At 41.1% G+C, this 19,088-nt stretch overlaps 1 protein-coding gene across 5 annotated transcripts in view; it reads left to right on the top strand.

Moving 5' to 3' along the window:
- ARHGEF9 (Cdc42 guanine nucleotide exchange factor 9) overlaps window positions 1–19,088 on the top strand; it is a gene marked incomplete at both ends in the record, with an annotated part of 218,694 nt that overhangs the window by 158,656 nt on the left and 40,950 nt on the right. For 3 of the 5 annotated variants that reach the window (XM_082864062.1, XM_082864059.1, XM_082864063.1), the window contains 2 exons: window positions 2,217–2,346; window positions 17,974–18,105. In XM_082864062.1, coding sequence (XP_082720188.1) covers window positions 2,217–2,346; window positions 17,974–18,105 — 262 coding nt within the window. The remainder of the gene's footprint in view (window positions 1–2,216; window positions 2,347–17,973; window positions 18,106–19,088) is intronic. The other 2 variants (XM_082864060.1, XM_082864061.1) reach the window with 2 other exon arrangements.

Raw genomic sequence — 19,088 nt, 5'->3', positions numbered from 1 at the left:
CTTTGTACAGTGATGTAAATGTTCCATATCTCTGTGGTTTAATATAGTAGACACTGGCCACATATGGCTATTGAGTACTGAGAAATGTAGCTGATGCAACTAAAGAACTAAATTTTTATTTAATTCTAATTAAATGTGGCTAGTGGATACCATATTTGACAGTGTAACTCTATGCTTTACCTCCTAGAAAGTGGCTTAAGGCATTTTCCTGATGCTCTCAAATCAGGGAGGAATAGCATGGGAGACAGAAAAAGGACCTAAAGAACAGGGGTGCTTATTTACTTCAGCAACTTCTGCACTGCAACCACCCCTTCTGTCATTACCCTACCTTGCTTCTAAATGGCAAGCTCAGATAGTCTTGCCAGGGAAAAACTTTGACAGTTTTACAGAGCACAATAACTCCCCCACAGGTTGGAGCAAGTAACTGTAAAAGAATGAAATGTAACAGAAACAAATGTAATATTCTGTAGTTTGGTCTAAGAAGTCAACAATTCAAGGACAGACTGAGAGACATACAGCTTCTAGACAGCATATTTTAAAGAAATTTAAGAAGTATTGGTTGATCATAAGTTCAGTATGAGTCAGAAGTGAGATCCACAAGAAAAACTGGTAACAGCTAACATTCATTAAGGCTCAGGATAAAGAGGTTTTGGGGTGTGTGTGTGTGTGTGTGTGTGTGTGTGTGTGTTAACAGAGTTGTCTTGAGACAGAATAGACTGGTTAGGATTTGTACTGAGTATCCTGTCACTGTAGGTGATAAAATGTAGTAACGTTTGAAGACTATGGTCTGGCAGGTGTGCAGAGAACAGACTGGAGCCAGGGAGGCCAGCTAAGAGGAGGTGCTGTGTCTCATCTGCCCTAGCAGTTAGAACTCCCTTTCTTCTGTTCCTATGATTGGTCCACCACCCCACACCTCAATGTATTAGGGAAGAAAAAGACAGTTGCCCTGCTCTTCTTTTTCTCTTCTCTTCTTTCAAATTGGTGCAGGGACAGTGAGCATGTTAGTGACCACAAAGCATGTTCAGCTTCTCTAAGGAAAAGTTTGTTAAGACTGAACTGTAACTCATCCTCCTGCCTTCTCAACTAATTATTCCACCAAATGTCTGGGATCTAACTTTCAATCTTCTTTTCACAGGAGCCATTTGACTGGAAATTAGATCAGACAAACAGAGAAAACTGGGCAGGATGGTATAACCTTCAACAAGTGGGCCATCCAAAGTCCCAGGAAAATGGGGCCTAGGATTGTACTTCTGGAGTTAGAGGTTTTGAGAGACAACCCATATAATGTCTATACTAGAGAAATGTTTGTTTTATATTAATAATACTGCAGACATTTGCTGTGAGCCAAGAGTAAAACAGTTTTCATGGATTATTAAAACTTCAGCAAATTCTACTGTAATTCTCCCCATTTTACAGATGAGGAAACTGAGTCACTGAGAAGGAGAATGAGACTTGTCAAAGGCCACACCACTAGTCAGTGACTAAACTAGGGTTTGTGTTCAAGGAGTCTGGCTCCAGTCTCTGTTCTTAACCACAATGCTACATCCTATCTCTATATTGTATAGGAGGAAAGGTTTGGATGTTATTTTACAGTGACTTTGGGCAGAGTTCCCTAGAAATAGGTGCTAGAACAGATGGTAAAGTTCTCTGGACCATGCCATGTGTGAGGCTCCCTTCCTCATCCTTGGCTGGTTGTATCAGATAGGTACAAAAATAATGGCATAGCAAAGATGAGTCTGTTTCTCTTTCATAGAGAAAACGCCTGCAGGTAGGCAGTTTATGGCTCCCTTGCTGGCTCCATGATTATCAGAGACTCCTTCCAGTTTTCTCTTATCCTATCCTTAGGAGTATGGACCTTGTCCTTATGGTCTAAGATGGTTGCTAGAACTTCAGCCATCACATCTAAATATTCTTAAGCGTCAGGTTTAAGTAAGGACCAAAGAATGGCATGCTGTTTTCCTTAAAGGTAGTTTTTCAAAAGTTCTACCCAACATTTCTATTTACATATCACTGGACAGAACTTGATCATATAAGTCACCTCTTACTGTAAAGAAGGATAGAAAATGTAGTCTTTTGTACCATGTGGCATGGATTCTATCTAAAATCCGGGCTCTCTTGCTAAGTAGGAAGAGGAGAATGGATGTTAGTGTTGGCACCCAGCACATTGGTTCAATGGCACATTGACTCATCCAACTTGTAATTTTGTGTCTTCACAGTGACTACAGGTATGTGGCAGCTGCTCTGGCTGTCATGAGAAATGTGACTCAGCAGATCAATGAACGCAAGCGGCGCTTGGAGAATATTGACAAGATTGCCCAGTGGCAGGCCTCTGTCCTAGACTGGGAGGTAGGACCCTTACTAACAGGGACATTGGAGAGGCTGAATACCTTAGCCAGAACCTCACATCTTAGCCAAAGATGAGCAAAGAGTAATTATATTTGAAGAGCATCAGAAAGGATTTAGATTAGAGCCAAGGCAAAACTTCCTGCTAATAAGAGGTGTTGTGTACTTGAATAGCTTTCTAAGAAGGTTGGAGAAATCTCGGTTGCAATATTTCATTAGGAAAGGAAAGATTCATCTATTTGGGTGTTTCTAAGAAATAATTGGGTTGACTCAGTAGCCTTTCAAAGCTCTTTCAAGTCCTGGAATTTTATCACCACCAGATGAACACTTGGATAAGGAGTAATAGGTACTAATTCACTCCCAGACACAGAGTGCAAGGTTGGTTCTCTGATGCAGGCCAGCCAACATACTTCTTCTTTTCCTCTTGGTGAGATCACCTCACCCTGACATATCTACTAGTTCTATCCAAGCCTGCACACTTCAGGCCACAACCATCATCCCTGCCCAAATGACAGGCCAAATTCTATTTTTTAATTATCTGCTTATAAAAATAATCCCTGAGCCTTCCATTCTATTGGAATTGGCCACGACTTCTCTGAACTCAGAAAGCCTTCACTAAAGCATTGTCTTCTGAGATGCTAACTTTCAGAGGATATACACAGCCTAACAAATAAATGGAGCTTTTGCCTCTTATGCCACTGCTCTGTTGAAGTTCCTGAGGTGTCTGTTAAACAGAAAAAAGAGCTGTGAACTTTAAGGCCTCACAGGTACCTGTGTGTTAAGTACACTATTTATTGTTTCTCTCTTGTGCCTATCAAGAGAACCAGGAGTAATGATATTTCACATTTATCTCTCAGACCCAAGTTATGAAATCTGACAGTCCACAGCTAATATAACCAAGATAGGAGAGGCAGGACATGCTACCAGGGAGGAGGTGGCAATCTTAAGCTTCATGATCATAGTGTAGAAGTTGAGTCAGCTCCCCATTCCTCTGGCCTCCACACAGGTATAATTTCTTGTAATTTGAGAGCTAGTAGCTCTCTAACTTGTCATATAGTTTAGCACATTCCAAGGGAATGAAACAGCCTTACAGTTACTTAACCAATGTCCAGAAAAAGTCATCTTTCCTTTATTCTGCTACTTCTGTTCCTCTTTAATGTACATGGCTGGAAATGTCCACAGTTCTGAGCAGCTGGCATATTTTTGAGTCTTATTTGAAGGATAATGTCCCCATACAGAGTAGAAAACAGCAGTGATTCTTTGAGATGCAAGGAGAGGAAGGAATCTATATAAAGAGATCTTCTTGCTCATAAGAAGAAAACAGCACTGGCACAGACTTATTAGGAAATCATGGATTCTCCTTCCCCTGTGTCTGGTTTGCTTTGGATAGTTTCCTGATAAGAGGGCTGGATCAAATGACCTCTAGAAAGATCGCTAATTCTCAGGCACTCTGAAACTGTGGCTGATTAGCAGGCCTCTTTTTCTCTACCCCTGTGGGGATTCTCTGTAATAGGATGTTCCCAGCAGCAGTTGTCTTTCTATTCCCTGAAACAATTTTCCCCTTCCCAATACCTGGAAGACCTTCTAATTCCTCCATGGGCTCTTGGCCTCCAGTCCCTGCAGCTGGGGCCATGGGAGACCAAGAATAGCTTAAAATTCTTTGGCCTGTTCAGGGAGCTTCACTAACACCTAACATGAAAGCACTGAACTATGATTTAAAGACTCAGCATCTCAGAAGGAATTTTATTTGTGTTTGTCTATAGTTGGGGGTTGGGAAACAAAGGAAAGTCTTTCGAATAGGAGGCAGTTACTTTCTGCCTCCTTTGTTAGCATGATTGACTGGTCCTCTAATCTCATCCAAGCCCACACAACCCTGCTTGACAAAGTCCTTCTTTATTTAAGTTAGTAAGAAGAAAAATTCCTTGTGGTTAACTTTTCAGACTCTGAGGTCACTGTGCAACTGACCAGCTTCAGAAGGTTTGCCCTCTATGAAGCATTTTCTTTAGCAAGGCCTGATGGGTACATTTCAGAGGCCAGGACCAAAGTTTCGATCAAGTGTGCCATATCTAGTCTTAAATATTTCTAAAATGTCAGAGTCAGTAGGTCTTTTAGGGAACTCCCCAAAGAACATCTCTGGCCATGTTTATGCACATGTGTGTGTGCACACACACGTGCACACATGCAAACCTTGTAATGATGGTGGAAGTCTGAGAAGCCTATTCCTGACTGAGGCCAAACAGCAAGTCAATGACAAAACTAAAACTTGAATCTAGTCTCCAGATTCCCTGGGGGGTGTTCTTTACACTGCTGCACCACATACTCTTCCAGCCTTCTGCTTCCTACAGCCCAGTTGCTTCCCTTTATGATATTGCAGGGACTTGTTTCTGCAGTAAAGTGTCCATATCTAAGCAAGAGAGTAAGACTGCCTTGGGGGGAAGTCCAACTCCCGGTAAGGCTAAAGGTAGATGAGTGCTGGGGAGCCTCCCACAGAAAGCAATAGGATATGTCCATTCCATGGCTGGTTGGCTATTGGCTTGGGTGGCTCAACCTCACTGATTCCCTGGTATAGGTTTTTTCTATGTTCCACCTACCCAAGCAGTTGGACATTCAGAAAGAAGTCCTGCCAGCTTGGTGGGTGCAGCTGTGGACAAGCCTTGCAAATCAAGAAAATGAAGCAGTGCTTTGCTCTCTCTGCCACTCACTTGCCTCCTCCACATGTTTGAATAAACAGGGTGGGTATCAAAAGCATCTACAAAATAATTTCAGTTTGATTTGTCAAATGAAAAAGAAGAGTCAGGAGACCTTCAAGATGGCGGAGGAGTAAGACATGGAGATCACCTTCCTCCCCACAAATACATTTGAAATACATCTACATGTGAAACAACTCCTACTGAATGTTAGCAGAAGACCTCAGACTTCCCAAAAGTAAAGAAATTCCCCACGTACCTGGGTAGGGCAGAAGAAAACAGAAACAAACAGAGACAAAAGAATAGGGATGGGACCGACACCTCTGGGAGGGAGGAGTGAAGGAGGAAAAGTTTTCACATACTAGGAAACTCCTTTACTGGTGGAGACGGGGTGTGGCGGGGGAAGCTTTGGAGCCATGGAGGAGAGCACAGCAGCAAGGGTGCAGAGAGCAAAGTGGAGAGATTCCCACACAGAGGATCAGTGCCAACCAGCACGCACCAGCCTGAGAGGCTTGTCTGCTCACCAGCCAGGGCGGGTGGGGGCTGGGAGCTGAGGCTATGGATTCGGAGGTCGGATCCCAGGGAGAGGACTGGTGTTGGCTGCATGAACACAGCCTGAAGGGGGCTAGTGCGGCACAGCTAGCCAGGAGGGAGTCCAGGAAAATGTCTGGAACTGCCTAAGAGGCTAGAGACCATTGTTTCAGGGTGCACGAGTAGAGAGGATTCAGAGCACTGCCTAAACAAACTCCAGCACTGCGTGCGAGCCACGCCTATCAGCATGGACACCAGAGATGAGCATGAAATGCTAAGGCTGCTGATGCAGCCACCAAGAAGCCTGTGTGCAAGCACCATTCACTATCCACACAATCCCTCCCAGGAGACTGTGCAGCCCACCACTGCCAGGGTCCCGTGATCCAGGGACAACATCCACGGGAGAAAACATGGCATGCCTCAGGCTGTTGCAATGTCACACCAGCCTCTGCCGCTGCAGACTCGCGCTGCATTTCATACCCCTCCCTCTCCCGCTGGGCTGAGTGAGCCAGAGCCTTCTAATCAACTGCTACTTTAGCCCCTTCCTGTCTGAGCGAAGAACAGATGCCCTCAGGCGACATACACGCAGAGGCAGGGCCAAATTAAAAGCTGAACCCCAGGAGCTGTGCAAACAAAGAAGAGAAAGGGAATTTTCTCCCAGCGGCCTCAGGAGCAGTGGATTAAATCTCGACAATCATCTTAATGTACCCTGCATACACGGAATACCTGAATAGACAACGAATCAGCCCGAAATTGAAGTGCCGGACTTTGGGAGCAACTGCAAACTTGGGGTTCACTTTCTACATCTAATTTGTGTCTGGTTTTACGTTTATCTTAGTTTAGTATTAAAAGTTTATTATCAGTGGTAGATTCATTTATTGATTTGGTTTCTCTCTTCTTTTTTTATATATATAAATATCTATATATTTTTTCTTTTTCTCCTTTTCTGAGTGTGTATGTGTATGCTTCTTTGTGTGATTTTGTGTGTATAGTTTTGCTTTTACCATTTTCCCCAGGGTTTGGTCTCTCCATTTTTAAAATAATTTTTATATTATTTTAATTTTAATAATTTTTAAATTTTTATAATTTTTAAATTTTTTATTTTAGTAACTTTATTTTATTTTTCCCTTTTTTCTTTATTATTTCCTTCTTCTTTCCTTCCTTCCTTCCTTCCTTCCTTCCTTCCTTTCTTTCTTTCTTTCTTTCTTTCTTTCTTTCTTTCTTTCTTTCTTTCTTCTTTCTCTCTACCTTTTCTTCTAGATGTGTGGCTGAAAGAGTCTAGGTACTCCAGCCACATGTCAGTCCTGTATCTCCAAGTAGAGACAGCTGAGTTTAGGACATTGGTCCACCAGAGACCTCCTAGCTCCGCATAATATCAAACAGCAAAAGCTCTCCCATAGATCTCCATCTCAATGCTAAGACCCAGCTCCACTCAATGACCAGCAAGCTACAGTGCTGGACAACCTATGCCAAAAAACTAGCAAGACAGGAACACAACCCCACCCAATAGCAAAGAGGCTGCCTAATATCATGCAAATGTCAAAACACCGCAAAACCCACCACTGGACATGGTCCCGCTCACCAAAAGACAAGATCCAGTCTCATCCACCAGAACACAGGTGCCAGACCCTTACCAGGAAGCCGAAACAACCCACTGAACCAACCTTAACCACTGGGCACAGACAACAAAAACAGTGGGAACTACGAACCTCCAGCCTGCAAAAAGGAGACCCCAAACACAGTAAGTTAAGCAAAATGAAAACACAGGGAAAAACACAGCAGACAAAGGAGCAAGGTAAAAACCCACCACACCAAACAAATGAAGAGGAAATAGGCAACCTAGCTGAAAAAGAATTCATCATAATGATAGTAAAGATGATCCAAAATCTTGAAAAAGGAATGGAGAAAATACAAGAAACATTTAACAAGAACCTAGAAGAACTGAAGAGCAAACAATGATGAGAAACACAATAAACGAAATAAAAATATTCTCTAGAAGGAATCAGTAGCAGAATAACTGAGGCAGAAGAATGGATAAATGACATGGAAGGTGAAAGAGTGGAAATAACTACTGCAGAGCAGAATAAAGAAAAAAGAATGAAAAGAACTGAGGACAGTCTCAGAGACCTCTGGGACAACATTACCGCACCAACATTCAAATTATAGGGGTCACAGAAGAAGAAGAGAAAAAGAACAGGACTAAGAAAAATTTTGAAGAAATTATAGGTGAAAACTTCCCTAATATGGGAAAGGAAATAGTCAATCAAGTCCAGGAAGCACATAGAGTCCAATACAGGATAAATTCAAGGAAAAACATGCCAACACACATATTAATCAAACTATCAAAAATTAAATACAGGGAAAAATATTAAAAGCAGCAAGGCAAAAGCAACAAATAACATACAAGGGAATCCCCATAAAGTTAACAGCTGATCTTTCAGCAGAAACTCTGCAAGCCAGAAGGGAGTGGCAGGACATATTTAAAGTGATGAAAGGGAAAAACCTACAACCAAGATTACACAGCAAGGATATCACTCAGATTTGAAGGAGAAATTAAAAACTTTACAGACAAGCAAAACTTAAGAGAATTCAGAACCAGCAAACTGGATTTACAACAAATGCTGAAGGAAATTCTCTATGCAGGAAACACAGGAGAAGGGAAAAATATACAATAACGAACCCCAAACAATTAGGAAAATGTTATTAGGAACATACATATCGATAACTACCTTAAATGTAAATGCATTAAATGTTCCAAACACAACACATAGACTGGCTGAATGGATACAAAAATAAGACCCGTATATACGCTGTCTACAAGAGACCCACATCAGACCTAGGGACTCATACAGACAATAAGTGAGGGGATGGAAAAAAATATTCCATGTAAATGGAAATCAAAAGAAAGCTGGAGTAGTAATTCTCATATCAGACAAAATAGACTTTAAAATAAAGACTATTACAAGAGACAAAGAAGGACACTACATAATGATCATTGGATCATTCCAAAAAGAAGGTATAACAACTGTAAATATTGATGCACCCAACATAGGAGCACCTTAATACATAAGGCAAATGCTAACAGTCATAAAACCGGAAATCGACAGTAACACAATCATAGTAGGGGACTTTAACACCCCACTTTCACCAACGGACATATCATCCAAAATGAAAATTAATAGGGAAACACAAACTTTAAATGATATTCTAAACAAGACGGACTTAACTGATATTTATAGGACATTCCAATGAAAAACAACAGAATACAGTTTCTTATCAAGAGCTCATGGAACATTCTCCAGGATAGATCATATCTTGGGTCACAAATCAACCCTTGATAAGTTAAGAAAATTGAAATTGCATCAAGTATCTTTTCCAACCACAATGCTATGAGATTAGATATCAATTACAAGGAAAAAAACCTATAAAAACTACAAACACATGGAGGCTAAACAATACACTACTAAATAACCAAGAGATCACTGAAGAAATCAAAGACAATATCAAAAAATACCTAGAAACAGATGACAATGAAAACACAATGACCCAAAACTCTTGGGATGCAGCAAAAGCAGTTCTAAGAGGGAAGTTTATAGCAATACAATCCTACCTCAAGAAACAAGAATCATCTCAAATAAACAACCTAGCCTTACACAAAAAGCAATTAGAGAAAGAAAAACAAAAAAATAACCCAAAGATAGCAGAAGTAAAGAAATCATAAAGATTAGGTCAGAAATAAATGAAGAAGAAATGAAGGAAATGATAGCAAATATCAGTAAAACTAAAAGCTTGTTCTTTCAGAAGATAAACAAAATTGATAATCAATTAGCCAGACTCATCAAGAAGAAAAGGTAGAAGACTCAAATCAACAGAATTACAAATGAAAAAGGAGAAGTAACAGCTGGCATTGCAGAAATGCAAAGGATCATGAGAGATTACTGCAGGCCACTAAATGCCAATAAAATGGACAACCAGGAAGATATGGAAAATTCCTTAGACAAGTGCAACCTTCTGAGGCTGAACCAGGAAGAAATTGAAAATATAAGCAGACCAATCACGAGCACTAAAATTGAGATGGTGAATAAAAATCTTCCAACAAACAAAAGCCCAGGAACAGATGGCTTCACAGGCAAATTCGATCAAACATTTAGAGAACAGCTAAAACCTATCCTTTTCAAATTCTTCCAAAGTATAGAAGATGGAGGAACACTCCCAAAGTCACCCTGATACCAAAACCAGACAAAGATGTCACAAAGAAAGAAAACTACAGGCCAATATCACTGATGAACATAGATGCAAAAATCCTCAACAAAATACTAGCAAGCAGAATCCAACAGCACATTAAAAAGTTCATACACCATGATCAAGTGGGCATTATCCCAGGAATGCAAGGATTCTTCAATATACACAAATCAATCAATGTGATAAACTGTATTAACAATTTGAAGGAGAAAAACCATATGATCATCTCAATAGATGCAAAAAAGCTTTTCACAAAATTCAACACCCATTTATGATAAAAAAACCTTCCAGAAAGTAGGCATATAGGGAAGTTACCTCAACATAATAAAGGCCATATATGACAAACCCACAGCCAACATAGTTCTCAATGGTGAAACACTGAAACCATTTCCTGTAAGATCAGGAACAAGAGAAAGTTTTCCACTCTCACCACTGTTATTCAACATAGTTTTGGCAGTTTTAGCCACAGCAATCAGAAGAAAAACAAATAAAAGGAATTCAAATCGGAAAAGAAGAAGTAAAACTGTCACTGTTTGCAGATGACATGATACTATACATAGAGAATCCTAAAGATGCTACCAGAAAACTACTAGAGCTAATCAATGAACTTGGTAAAGTAGCAGGATACAAAATTAATGCACAGAAATCTCTTGCATTCCTATACACTATGATGAAAAATCTGAAAGATAAATTGAGGAAACACTCCCACTTACCATAGTACCAAAAATAATAAATACCTGGAAATAAACCTACCTAAGGAGACAGAAGACATGTATGCAGAAAACTATAAGACACTGATGAAAGAAATTAAAGATGATACAAACAGTTGGAGAGATGTACAATGTTCTTGGATTGGAAGAATCAATACTGTGAAAATGACTACTACCCAAAGCAATCTACAGATTCAATGCAATCCCTATGAAACTACCAGTGGCACTTTTCACAGAAGTAGGACAAAAAAAATCTCACTTTGTATGGAAACACAAAAGACCCTGAAGAACCAAAGCAATGTTGAGAAAGAAAAACGAAGCTGGAGGAATCAGGCTCCTTGACTTCAGACAATACTACAAAGGTACACTAATCAAGACAGCACAGTACTGGCACAGAAACAGAAATATAGTTCAATAGAACAGGATAGAAAGCCAGAGGTAAACCCATGCACCTATGGTCACCTTATTTTTGATAAAGGAGGCAGGAATATACAATGGAGAAAAGACAGCCTCTTCAATAGTGGTGCTGGGAAAACTGGACAGCTACATGTAAAAGAATGAAATTACAGCACTCCCTGACACCATACACAAAAATAAACTCAAAATGGATTAAAGACCTAAATATAAGAGCAGACACTACAAAATTCTTAGAGGAAAACATAGGCAGAACACTCTATGACATAAATCACAGCAAGATACTTTTTGAGCCACCTCCTACAGAAATGGAAATAAAAAAATAAACAAATGGGACCTAGTGAAACTTAAAAGCTTTTGCACATCAAAGGATACCATAAACAAGAGGAAAAGACAACCCTCAGAATGGGAGAAAATATTTGCAAATGAAGCAACTGACAAAGAATTAACCTCCAAAATTTACAAGCAGCACATGCAGCTCAACATCAAAAAAACAAACAACCCTATCCAAGAATAGGCAGAAGACCTTAATAGACATTTGTGCAAAGAAGATATACAGATTGCCAACAAACATATGAAAGAATGCTCAACATCACTAATCATTACAGAAATGCAAATCAAAACTACAATGAGGTATCACCTCACACCAGTCAGAATGGCCATCATCAAAAAATCTACAAACAATAAATGCTGGAGAGGGTGTGGAGAAAAGGGAACCCTCTTGCACTGTTGGTGGGAATGTAAATTGATACAGCCACTATGGATAACAGTATGGAGGTTCCTAAAAAACTTAGAAGAGAACTGCCTTATGATACAGCAATCCCACTACTGGGCATGTACCCTAAGAAAACCATAATTCCAAAAGAGTCATGTACCACAATGTTCATTGCAGCTCTATTTACAATAGCCAGGACATGGAAGCAACCTAAGTGTCCACCAACAGATGAATGGATAAAGAAGATGTGGTACATATATACAATGGAATATTACTCAGCCATAAAAAGAAATGAAATTGAGTTATTTGTAGTGAGGTGGATGGACCTAGAGTCTGTCATACAGAGTGAAGTAACTCAGAAAGAGAAAAACAAATACTGTATGCTAGCACATATGTATGGAAACCAAAAATAAGAAGAAAAGTTGTTCTGACGAACCTAGGGACAGGTCAGGAATAAAGACGCAGATGTAGAAAATGGACTGAGGACACGGGAAGGGGGATGGGTAAGCTGGGACGAAGTGAGAGAGTGGCATTTACATATATACACTACCAAATATAAAGTAGATTGCTAGTGGGAAGTGGCCACATGGCACAGGGAGATCAGCTCGGTGCTTTGTGACCACCTAGAGGGGTCGGATAGGGAGAGTGGGAGCCAGACGCAAGAGGGAGGAGATATGGGGATATATATATATATATATATATATATATATATGTATTGCTAATTCACTTTGTTATACAGCAGAAACTAACACACCATTGTAAAGGAATTATACTCCAATAAAGATGTTTAAAAACATAAATTAATTTAAAGAAAAAACAAGAATCATAGAAGAAACCTTCACAACTTAATCTCCCTTGAAAAGGAATTACGAAAGAGGGTGGAGAGTTAGTACCACACCGGCAATTGGTGCCTGCTCAGTAAATCAGAGCATTTTGCTAGAGAGCAGGAGACCTTGTACTGTAACCACACGTTACCGGCCCTCAGCTTATTCAATGAACATTTTGGATTTATTTGCCCACCTCCAGTTTCCATCCTTGCTCCCTGCCAGCCTATGTGTACTAGAGTTCATGGAGTCCCCCATGCTCTGCCCTACCCCCTAGGGCTTCTAAAAAATCAGTGGATGAGTGAAAGTACCACCTATACCTCTAAATAATAATAAGTACCTTCAATCAGCTTAGGGGAGCATCAGGAAGAAGAACATGTTCTCACGAATTGCAGTTTCTAGGAAATTTCTAATTTCTCTGATGCTGATGTTTGTTTATGCTCTCACATTGCTACCCTTCACATGCATTAGATCCACTTGAAGGTAAGGGGAAGGAACATATCCCTGACAGCTTATTTTGTTTTTTTCCATTCTTTAATTGTTCTTTATTTTTTATTTTTGCAAGATTTTTTAAAACAAATTTATTGGAGTATAATTGCTTTACAATGGTGTGTTAGTTTCTGTGTATAACAAAGTGAATCAGCTCTATGAATACGTATATCCACATATCCCCACCCTCTTTTGCCTCCCTACCGCCCTCTCTATCCCTCGCTTCAAGGTGGTCACAAAGCACCGAGCTGATCTCCCTGTACGATGCAGCTGCTTTCCACTAGCTATCTATTTTACATTTGGGAGTGTATATATGTTAGTGCTACTGTCTCACTTTGTCCCAACTTACTCTTCCCCCTCCCTATGTCCTCAAGTCCATTCTCTACATCTGCTTCTGTATTCCTGTCCTGCCGTAGGTTCATCAGAACCATTTTGGGTTTTTTTAGATTCCATATATATGTGTTAGCATATGGAATTTATTTTTCTCTTTCTGACTTACTTCACTCTGTATGACAGACTCTAGGTCCATCCACCTCACTACAAATAATTCAATTTCATTTCTTCTTATAGCTGAGTAATATTGCATTGTATATATGTGCCACATCTTCTTCATCCATTCTTCATCTGTTGATGGACACTTAGGTTGCTTCCATGTCTTGACTATTGTAAATATTGTTGCAATGAACATTGTGGTACATGACTCTTTTGGAATTATGGTTTTCTCAGGGTATATGCCCAGTAGGGGGATTGCTGTGTCATATGGTAGTTCTATTTTTAGTTTTATAAGGAACCGGCATACTGTTCTCCATAGTGGCTATATCAATTTACATTCCCACCAACAGTGCAAGAGGGTTCCCTTTTCTCCACACCCTCTCCAGCATTTATTGTTTGTAGATATTTTGATGATGGCCATTCTGACTGGTGTGAGGTGATACTTTATTGTAGTTTTGATTTGCATTTCTGTAATGATTAGTGATGTTGAGTATTCTTTCATGTGTTTGTTGGCAATCTGTATATCTTCTTTGCAGAAATGTCTCTTTAGGTCTTCTGCCCATTTTTGAATTGGGTTGTTTGTTTTTTTGTTATTGAGTTACATGGGCTGCTTGTAAGTTTTGGAGAGTGATCCTTTGTCAGTTGCTTCATTTGCAAATATTTTCTCCCATTCTGAGGGTTGTCTTTTCCTCTTGTTTATGGTATCCTTTGATGTGCAAAAGCTTTTAAGTTTCATTAGGTCCCATTTGTTTATTTTTATTTCCATTTCTGTAGGAGGTGGTTCAAAAAGGATCTTGCTGTGATTTATGTCATAGAGTGTTCTGCCTATGTTTTCCTCTAAGAGTTTAATAGTGTCTGGCCTTACATTTAGGTCTTTAATCCATTTTGAGTTTATTGTTGTGTATGGTGTTAGGAAGTGTTCTAATTTCATTCTTTTACATGTAGCTGTAACCCTGACAGCTTCTTTTATATCTTTTTTTTTTCTGGAGATTTTTACCAGGATCCCAAGTTTGCAGCTCATATTTGAGAACTTGATTGTGTGTTGTTGTGATTTCCTCCTCATAGCACCCTTCCCCCATAGCCTGGTTGTATAATACTCAATAGCATGTTCCAGTTTACCATTGGACGTTTGAATCCAAAGAAGTTGGAGGAAACACAAAAGCCCAACGTGATGACAGCAGCAAAAACATCTTTTTAAAGCTAAATGGCTTGATGAGGCATACTCTTTGGACCAGGAGATCAAATGTGGAGGGATAGATTTGTTATTTCCCTGCTTTCCTCCTAGCAGGCAGAATTGAATATAAACTCTGAGAAGGGTAGCATTTCCTTTGTCCTCTCCCTTGATGTGCTCAGGGCACAACCCTACATCAGATAATCAGCCTATAATTAGAATGAGGTGCTGGGCATTGGGATATTGAAATGAATGAGATGTAGCCTTGACTATCCAGTGAGGGCAAGTATGTTCCAGGCAGAGAAAACAGTGTGAGAAAAATTCTGGAAGAATGGAAGAGAACAGAAGGCATGTGGAGGAGTGGGAGGTGGGAAGAGATTGCACTTGAGGGGTCAAGGCAAAGAACTGTGTAGTGCAGTGGGGCAGAGAGGGCAAAGTCTGATTGCTCTAAACTCTGAGAGGTCCCTCTACCTTACATGAGCTTATTTCATGTTCTCAAGCAGCCATGTGATTTGAGTCAAACAGGAACCTTTGAATTAGCCCCATTGTCTAAATGAGGAAACAGATTGTGATTAAGCTACTTCTGAAAGAAATGAGTTGACGGCAGCACTGGGCCCAGAACTGAAGTCTTTGAGGTTCTTACCTTAGAAATTTCCAAAGCAGCTGCTTTTTCCATTAAGGGATCATTATTTTGCTGTGGTTTGATGGTTTAGAGCATGGACTTTTGAGCGACTCTCTCTTGGATTCTGCCACTTTCGGCATATTACTTCCAATTTCTCTGACACTGGTTTGGGGACAAATAGCACTACATCCCTTATTGGGTTGTGAGTATTAATAGGAATATGTGGCACAGGATTTAGGGTACACAGTAATAATCAAGGTAATAACTATCACTATATGGAGCTTACAGTGTGATGTGTACTTTTGTAAACACTTTATATATGTTAACTTATATAATCCTTACCACAGCCAAATGAGGTTGGTAATGTTATCATCATTTTAAAGATGAGGAAACTGAGGAACAGAGAAGATGAGTTAACTGACAACAATCACCTTGGTGAGCATAGAGGTGTATTTTTTCAAGTTTTTTTTTTTCTTGGTAGAGTGGCATCAAGTGGCATTTTATGGCAAGTACTTAAAACAGAATTGATAGAATTGGGTTGCTCCTAGCTGGTGCAGTGTGTAGACCAGATGCCACTGAGTAGTCCTCCTGGTCTGATCATTCTCAGCTTAGCAAGTTGTGCCTTTAAAAGTCATACTGGCCATCTTTGTATAGCATTGGCCCCTTTTATAGCGTTCTTTCCCTTCATACATATTCAAAATGGACTATAGTACATCTTCCTGGCCTGCCTCAAGGTGGGGCATGGCCGACTGGTACCATGTTCAGCTTCCCATCCCTCCAACAGGAAAACCTTGCATGACCCCCACACTCTGAGGGATTCTTCTCCTAGCACTGGGCCTCCAGAAGTTCTGTGCTAGTATGTGGGCCCCTCAAGGAGGAGTGTTTACCAAAGTTCCAGGGAACCCCTGAGGTGTAGTCTGGAGTCACACTAGTATCTCTGAGCTTTCTTTTTTTTTTTAACATCTTTATTGGAGTATAATTGCTCTACAGTGGTGTGTTAGTTTCTGCTTTATAACAAAGTGAATCAGCTATACATATACATATGTCCCCATATCTCCTCCCTCTTGCATCTCCCTCCCACCCTCCCTATCCCACCCCTCTAGGTGGTCATAAAGCACCAAGCTGATCTCCCTGTGCTATGTGACTGCTTCCCACTAGCTATTTTACATTTGGTAGAGTATATATGTCCATGCCACTCTCTCACTTCATCCCAGCTTACCCTTCCCCCTCCCTGTGTCCTCAAGTTGAGCTTTCTTTTTGAGGTTGTATTATTAGAAAATATTTCCATTGAGCTCCCCTTTTTCTTTCCATCCCTTAGACTGAAAAAAAAGTGATATGCTCAAGAATACAATTTCCTGATACCCTTCTCTTTGGGCCACTGCCCTGCCTAGACTGTTTACCTCTGATTGTTTCTGGGCAGATGCGGGAACCCCCATCTCTAAAGTTGACTTGAAGCTTTTCAGTACAAGGCTGAGACCTTAGCATTAGAGTATCAGTGCTAAGACCTTAGAGATCATCCTCACATACCTCATTTAACAGCTGGAAAACTGAGACCCAGAGAGAGGAAGGAACTGACTCTCCAGTGACTTTTTGGCCTAGAGACAGTATAAAATAGTGGCAAAAGTGAGCACACTCTCTGGAGCTGCAGACTTGTGGTTGGATTGTGGATCTTTGGCTAACTAGCTGGGTGACTGTGGCTGATCACTTGACTTCTTTGTACCTCAGACTATAAAGATGACAGCAAGACTATCTACCTCCCAGGGCTACTGTGATGCTCAGAAGAGACAGAGTGAAAGTATGTAGCACAATGTCTGATCCCTGTAGGTTCTCAATAAGTATTAATTCTCCTGAGTCAGGGGGCCACTTCTTTTTGTCCCCATGGTTTGCCTTGCATTCCATGAGTTCTGAGCATACCTATATTAGACTCCTTTGCTGACATGTAAGCTCCTCTATAACAGAGCCAAGTCTGGCTTGGCATCTGACATAGACCCCCACATATCAGAGTTCCCATAAATAAGAGGCCCTTGGAAACTCTGTAGAATAGAATTAGCTAGATGTTCGGTGTTTTTGGTGTGTGTGTCTGATTCTACATAGCAAGAAATATAAGCAAGTTATTCAGGCTTTCTGGATAACAGACCAAGGTGATGAAATTTCCTGTTTAATCAGTGATTTTAATGAACTGAGAAAGGAAGGAAAAACAATTTTGAGAGGGTGAATGGATTCTCTTTCTCTCCTTCAAACATCATCTCCTTCTTGTCCTTCCCTGTCTTGTTTTACTTGTCTGGGAAGCAGAGAGACTTCTAACACCTGCTCAGGCTTTACTCTTCAGGTACAAGAAAGAGACTAAAAGTCTAGAACTAGGATGAAAGATTGGGGCAGAAAGAGAGATTTAGAGAAAAAGAGAGAGGGAGAATAAGAGAGAGAGAGACAGATAGACAGACACCTCATGGCAGCTGGTGCCTCTAGGGCCAGAGAGCAACTGGCAAAGAAGGACTATAGCAGTCCTGGGTAGTGGGGCTCATTTGGCCTCAGGGTAAACAAGAGTATGGGTCTTTATAGCTCATGGAGCCTTTCAGAGATTCCCAGAGGTCCCTCCCTCCATCCTTTCTTCCTCACCAGGCCCTTTCTGTCCTCCTCCTGTCCCAGCCTATGCCGAGCTCTAGGTGCCTCCAGGCAAGTGAAGGGGCCATCCCTCCTGCCTGGCTGCCTCTCACTATCACATGTCCTTCTCAGGGCGAGGACATCCTAGACAGGAGCTCGGAGCTGATCTACACTGGGGAGATGGCGTGGATCTACCAGCCCTACGGCCGCAACCAGCAACGGGTCTTCTTCCTGTTTGACCACCAGATGGTCCTCTGCAAGAAGGTAACCCCACCCCTTTCTTCCCTGAGGGATATGGGCACCCCAGGGGGCACCACACCCTTCCTCTCCATCATCCCCAGTTCCCAACAAAGTGGGCTAACCCTGCTGGGCAAAAACAAGACAATATATTGGCAGCAATTCCATATCAGGATCACTGGTATGGCATGAATATCACAAGCAGGGCTGGCTTATGGGCAGTGAAATTCTGAAATTGGTAAAGTTTGTGTTGGTATCTTTTATACACTTTTCCCTCCTGCCCTTCATGGCGATCTTTCTCACTCTTTTCGACCCAGAGCTGATAGCCTGCTGATTTGCACCAGTTGTGAAAAATATTGAAATATTTCTATCCCAGTTGGTGAATAAGTGGCTTCCCTGAGCACCTCCCCTCATTTCTACTCTAATGGCTTTGACCATCTGGCCCCTTACTGCCCTAGGAACCAACAAGGGACCTCCTACTTTACTCTTACAGGTAAGGTGCCTTACCTTTGTGATACAGGAATTTTCCCTGTTCCCCTACCCATTTCCTATACAAGTTGTGTCACATCCCTATAACTCTCAGCTGTGCTCTTCTTTACCCTCCCTTCTCTGTAATCCATTTGAGAAAAGGTCTTGCTCTTGTGATTAACTCAGCATGAGTGTTTGTTTCTTGGTATCTTCTCCTTGGCAGGCAGGAGGATGGCATATGTTCTCAGCCTGATTCCTCCTGATGGGATACTGTTTCCTCCACCTCCTCCCTTAGGATAGGGAGTTCAGATCACTTTTAGTTCCAGGGACTGGCTGGGGAGAATTTGGGACCAGGGAAAGTAAAAGAGGAGGGGAAAACCAAAGAATGCTTAAAGTGACTTTTTATTTATTTATTTATTTTGCGGTATGCGGGCCTCTCACTGTCGTGGCCTCTCCTGTTGCGGAGCACAGGCTCCGGACGCGCAGGCTCAGCGGCCATGGATCACAGGCCCAGCCGCTCCGCAGCATGTGGGATCTTCCCG

This window comes from Leucopleurus acutus, assembly GCF_964270905.1.
Source record: "Leucopleurus acutus genome assembly, chromosome: X".
Taxonomy (NCBI): domain Eukaryota; kingdom Metazoa; phylum Chordata; class Mammalia; order Artiodactyla; family Delphinidae; genus Leucopleurus; species Leucopleurus acutus.
The sequence above is the reverse complement of the archived record's forward strand: the minus strand, read 5'-3'. Positions and strand labels throughout refer to the sequence as shown.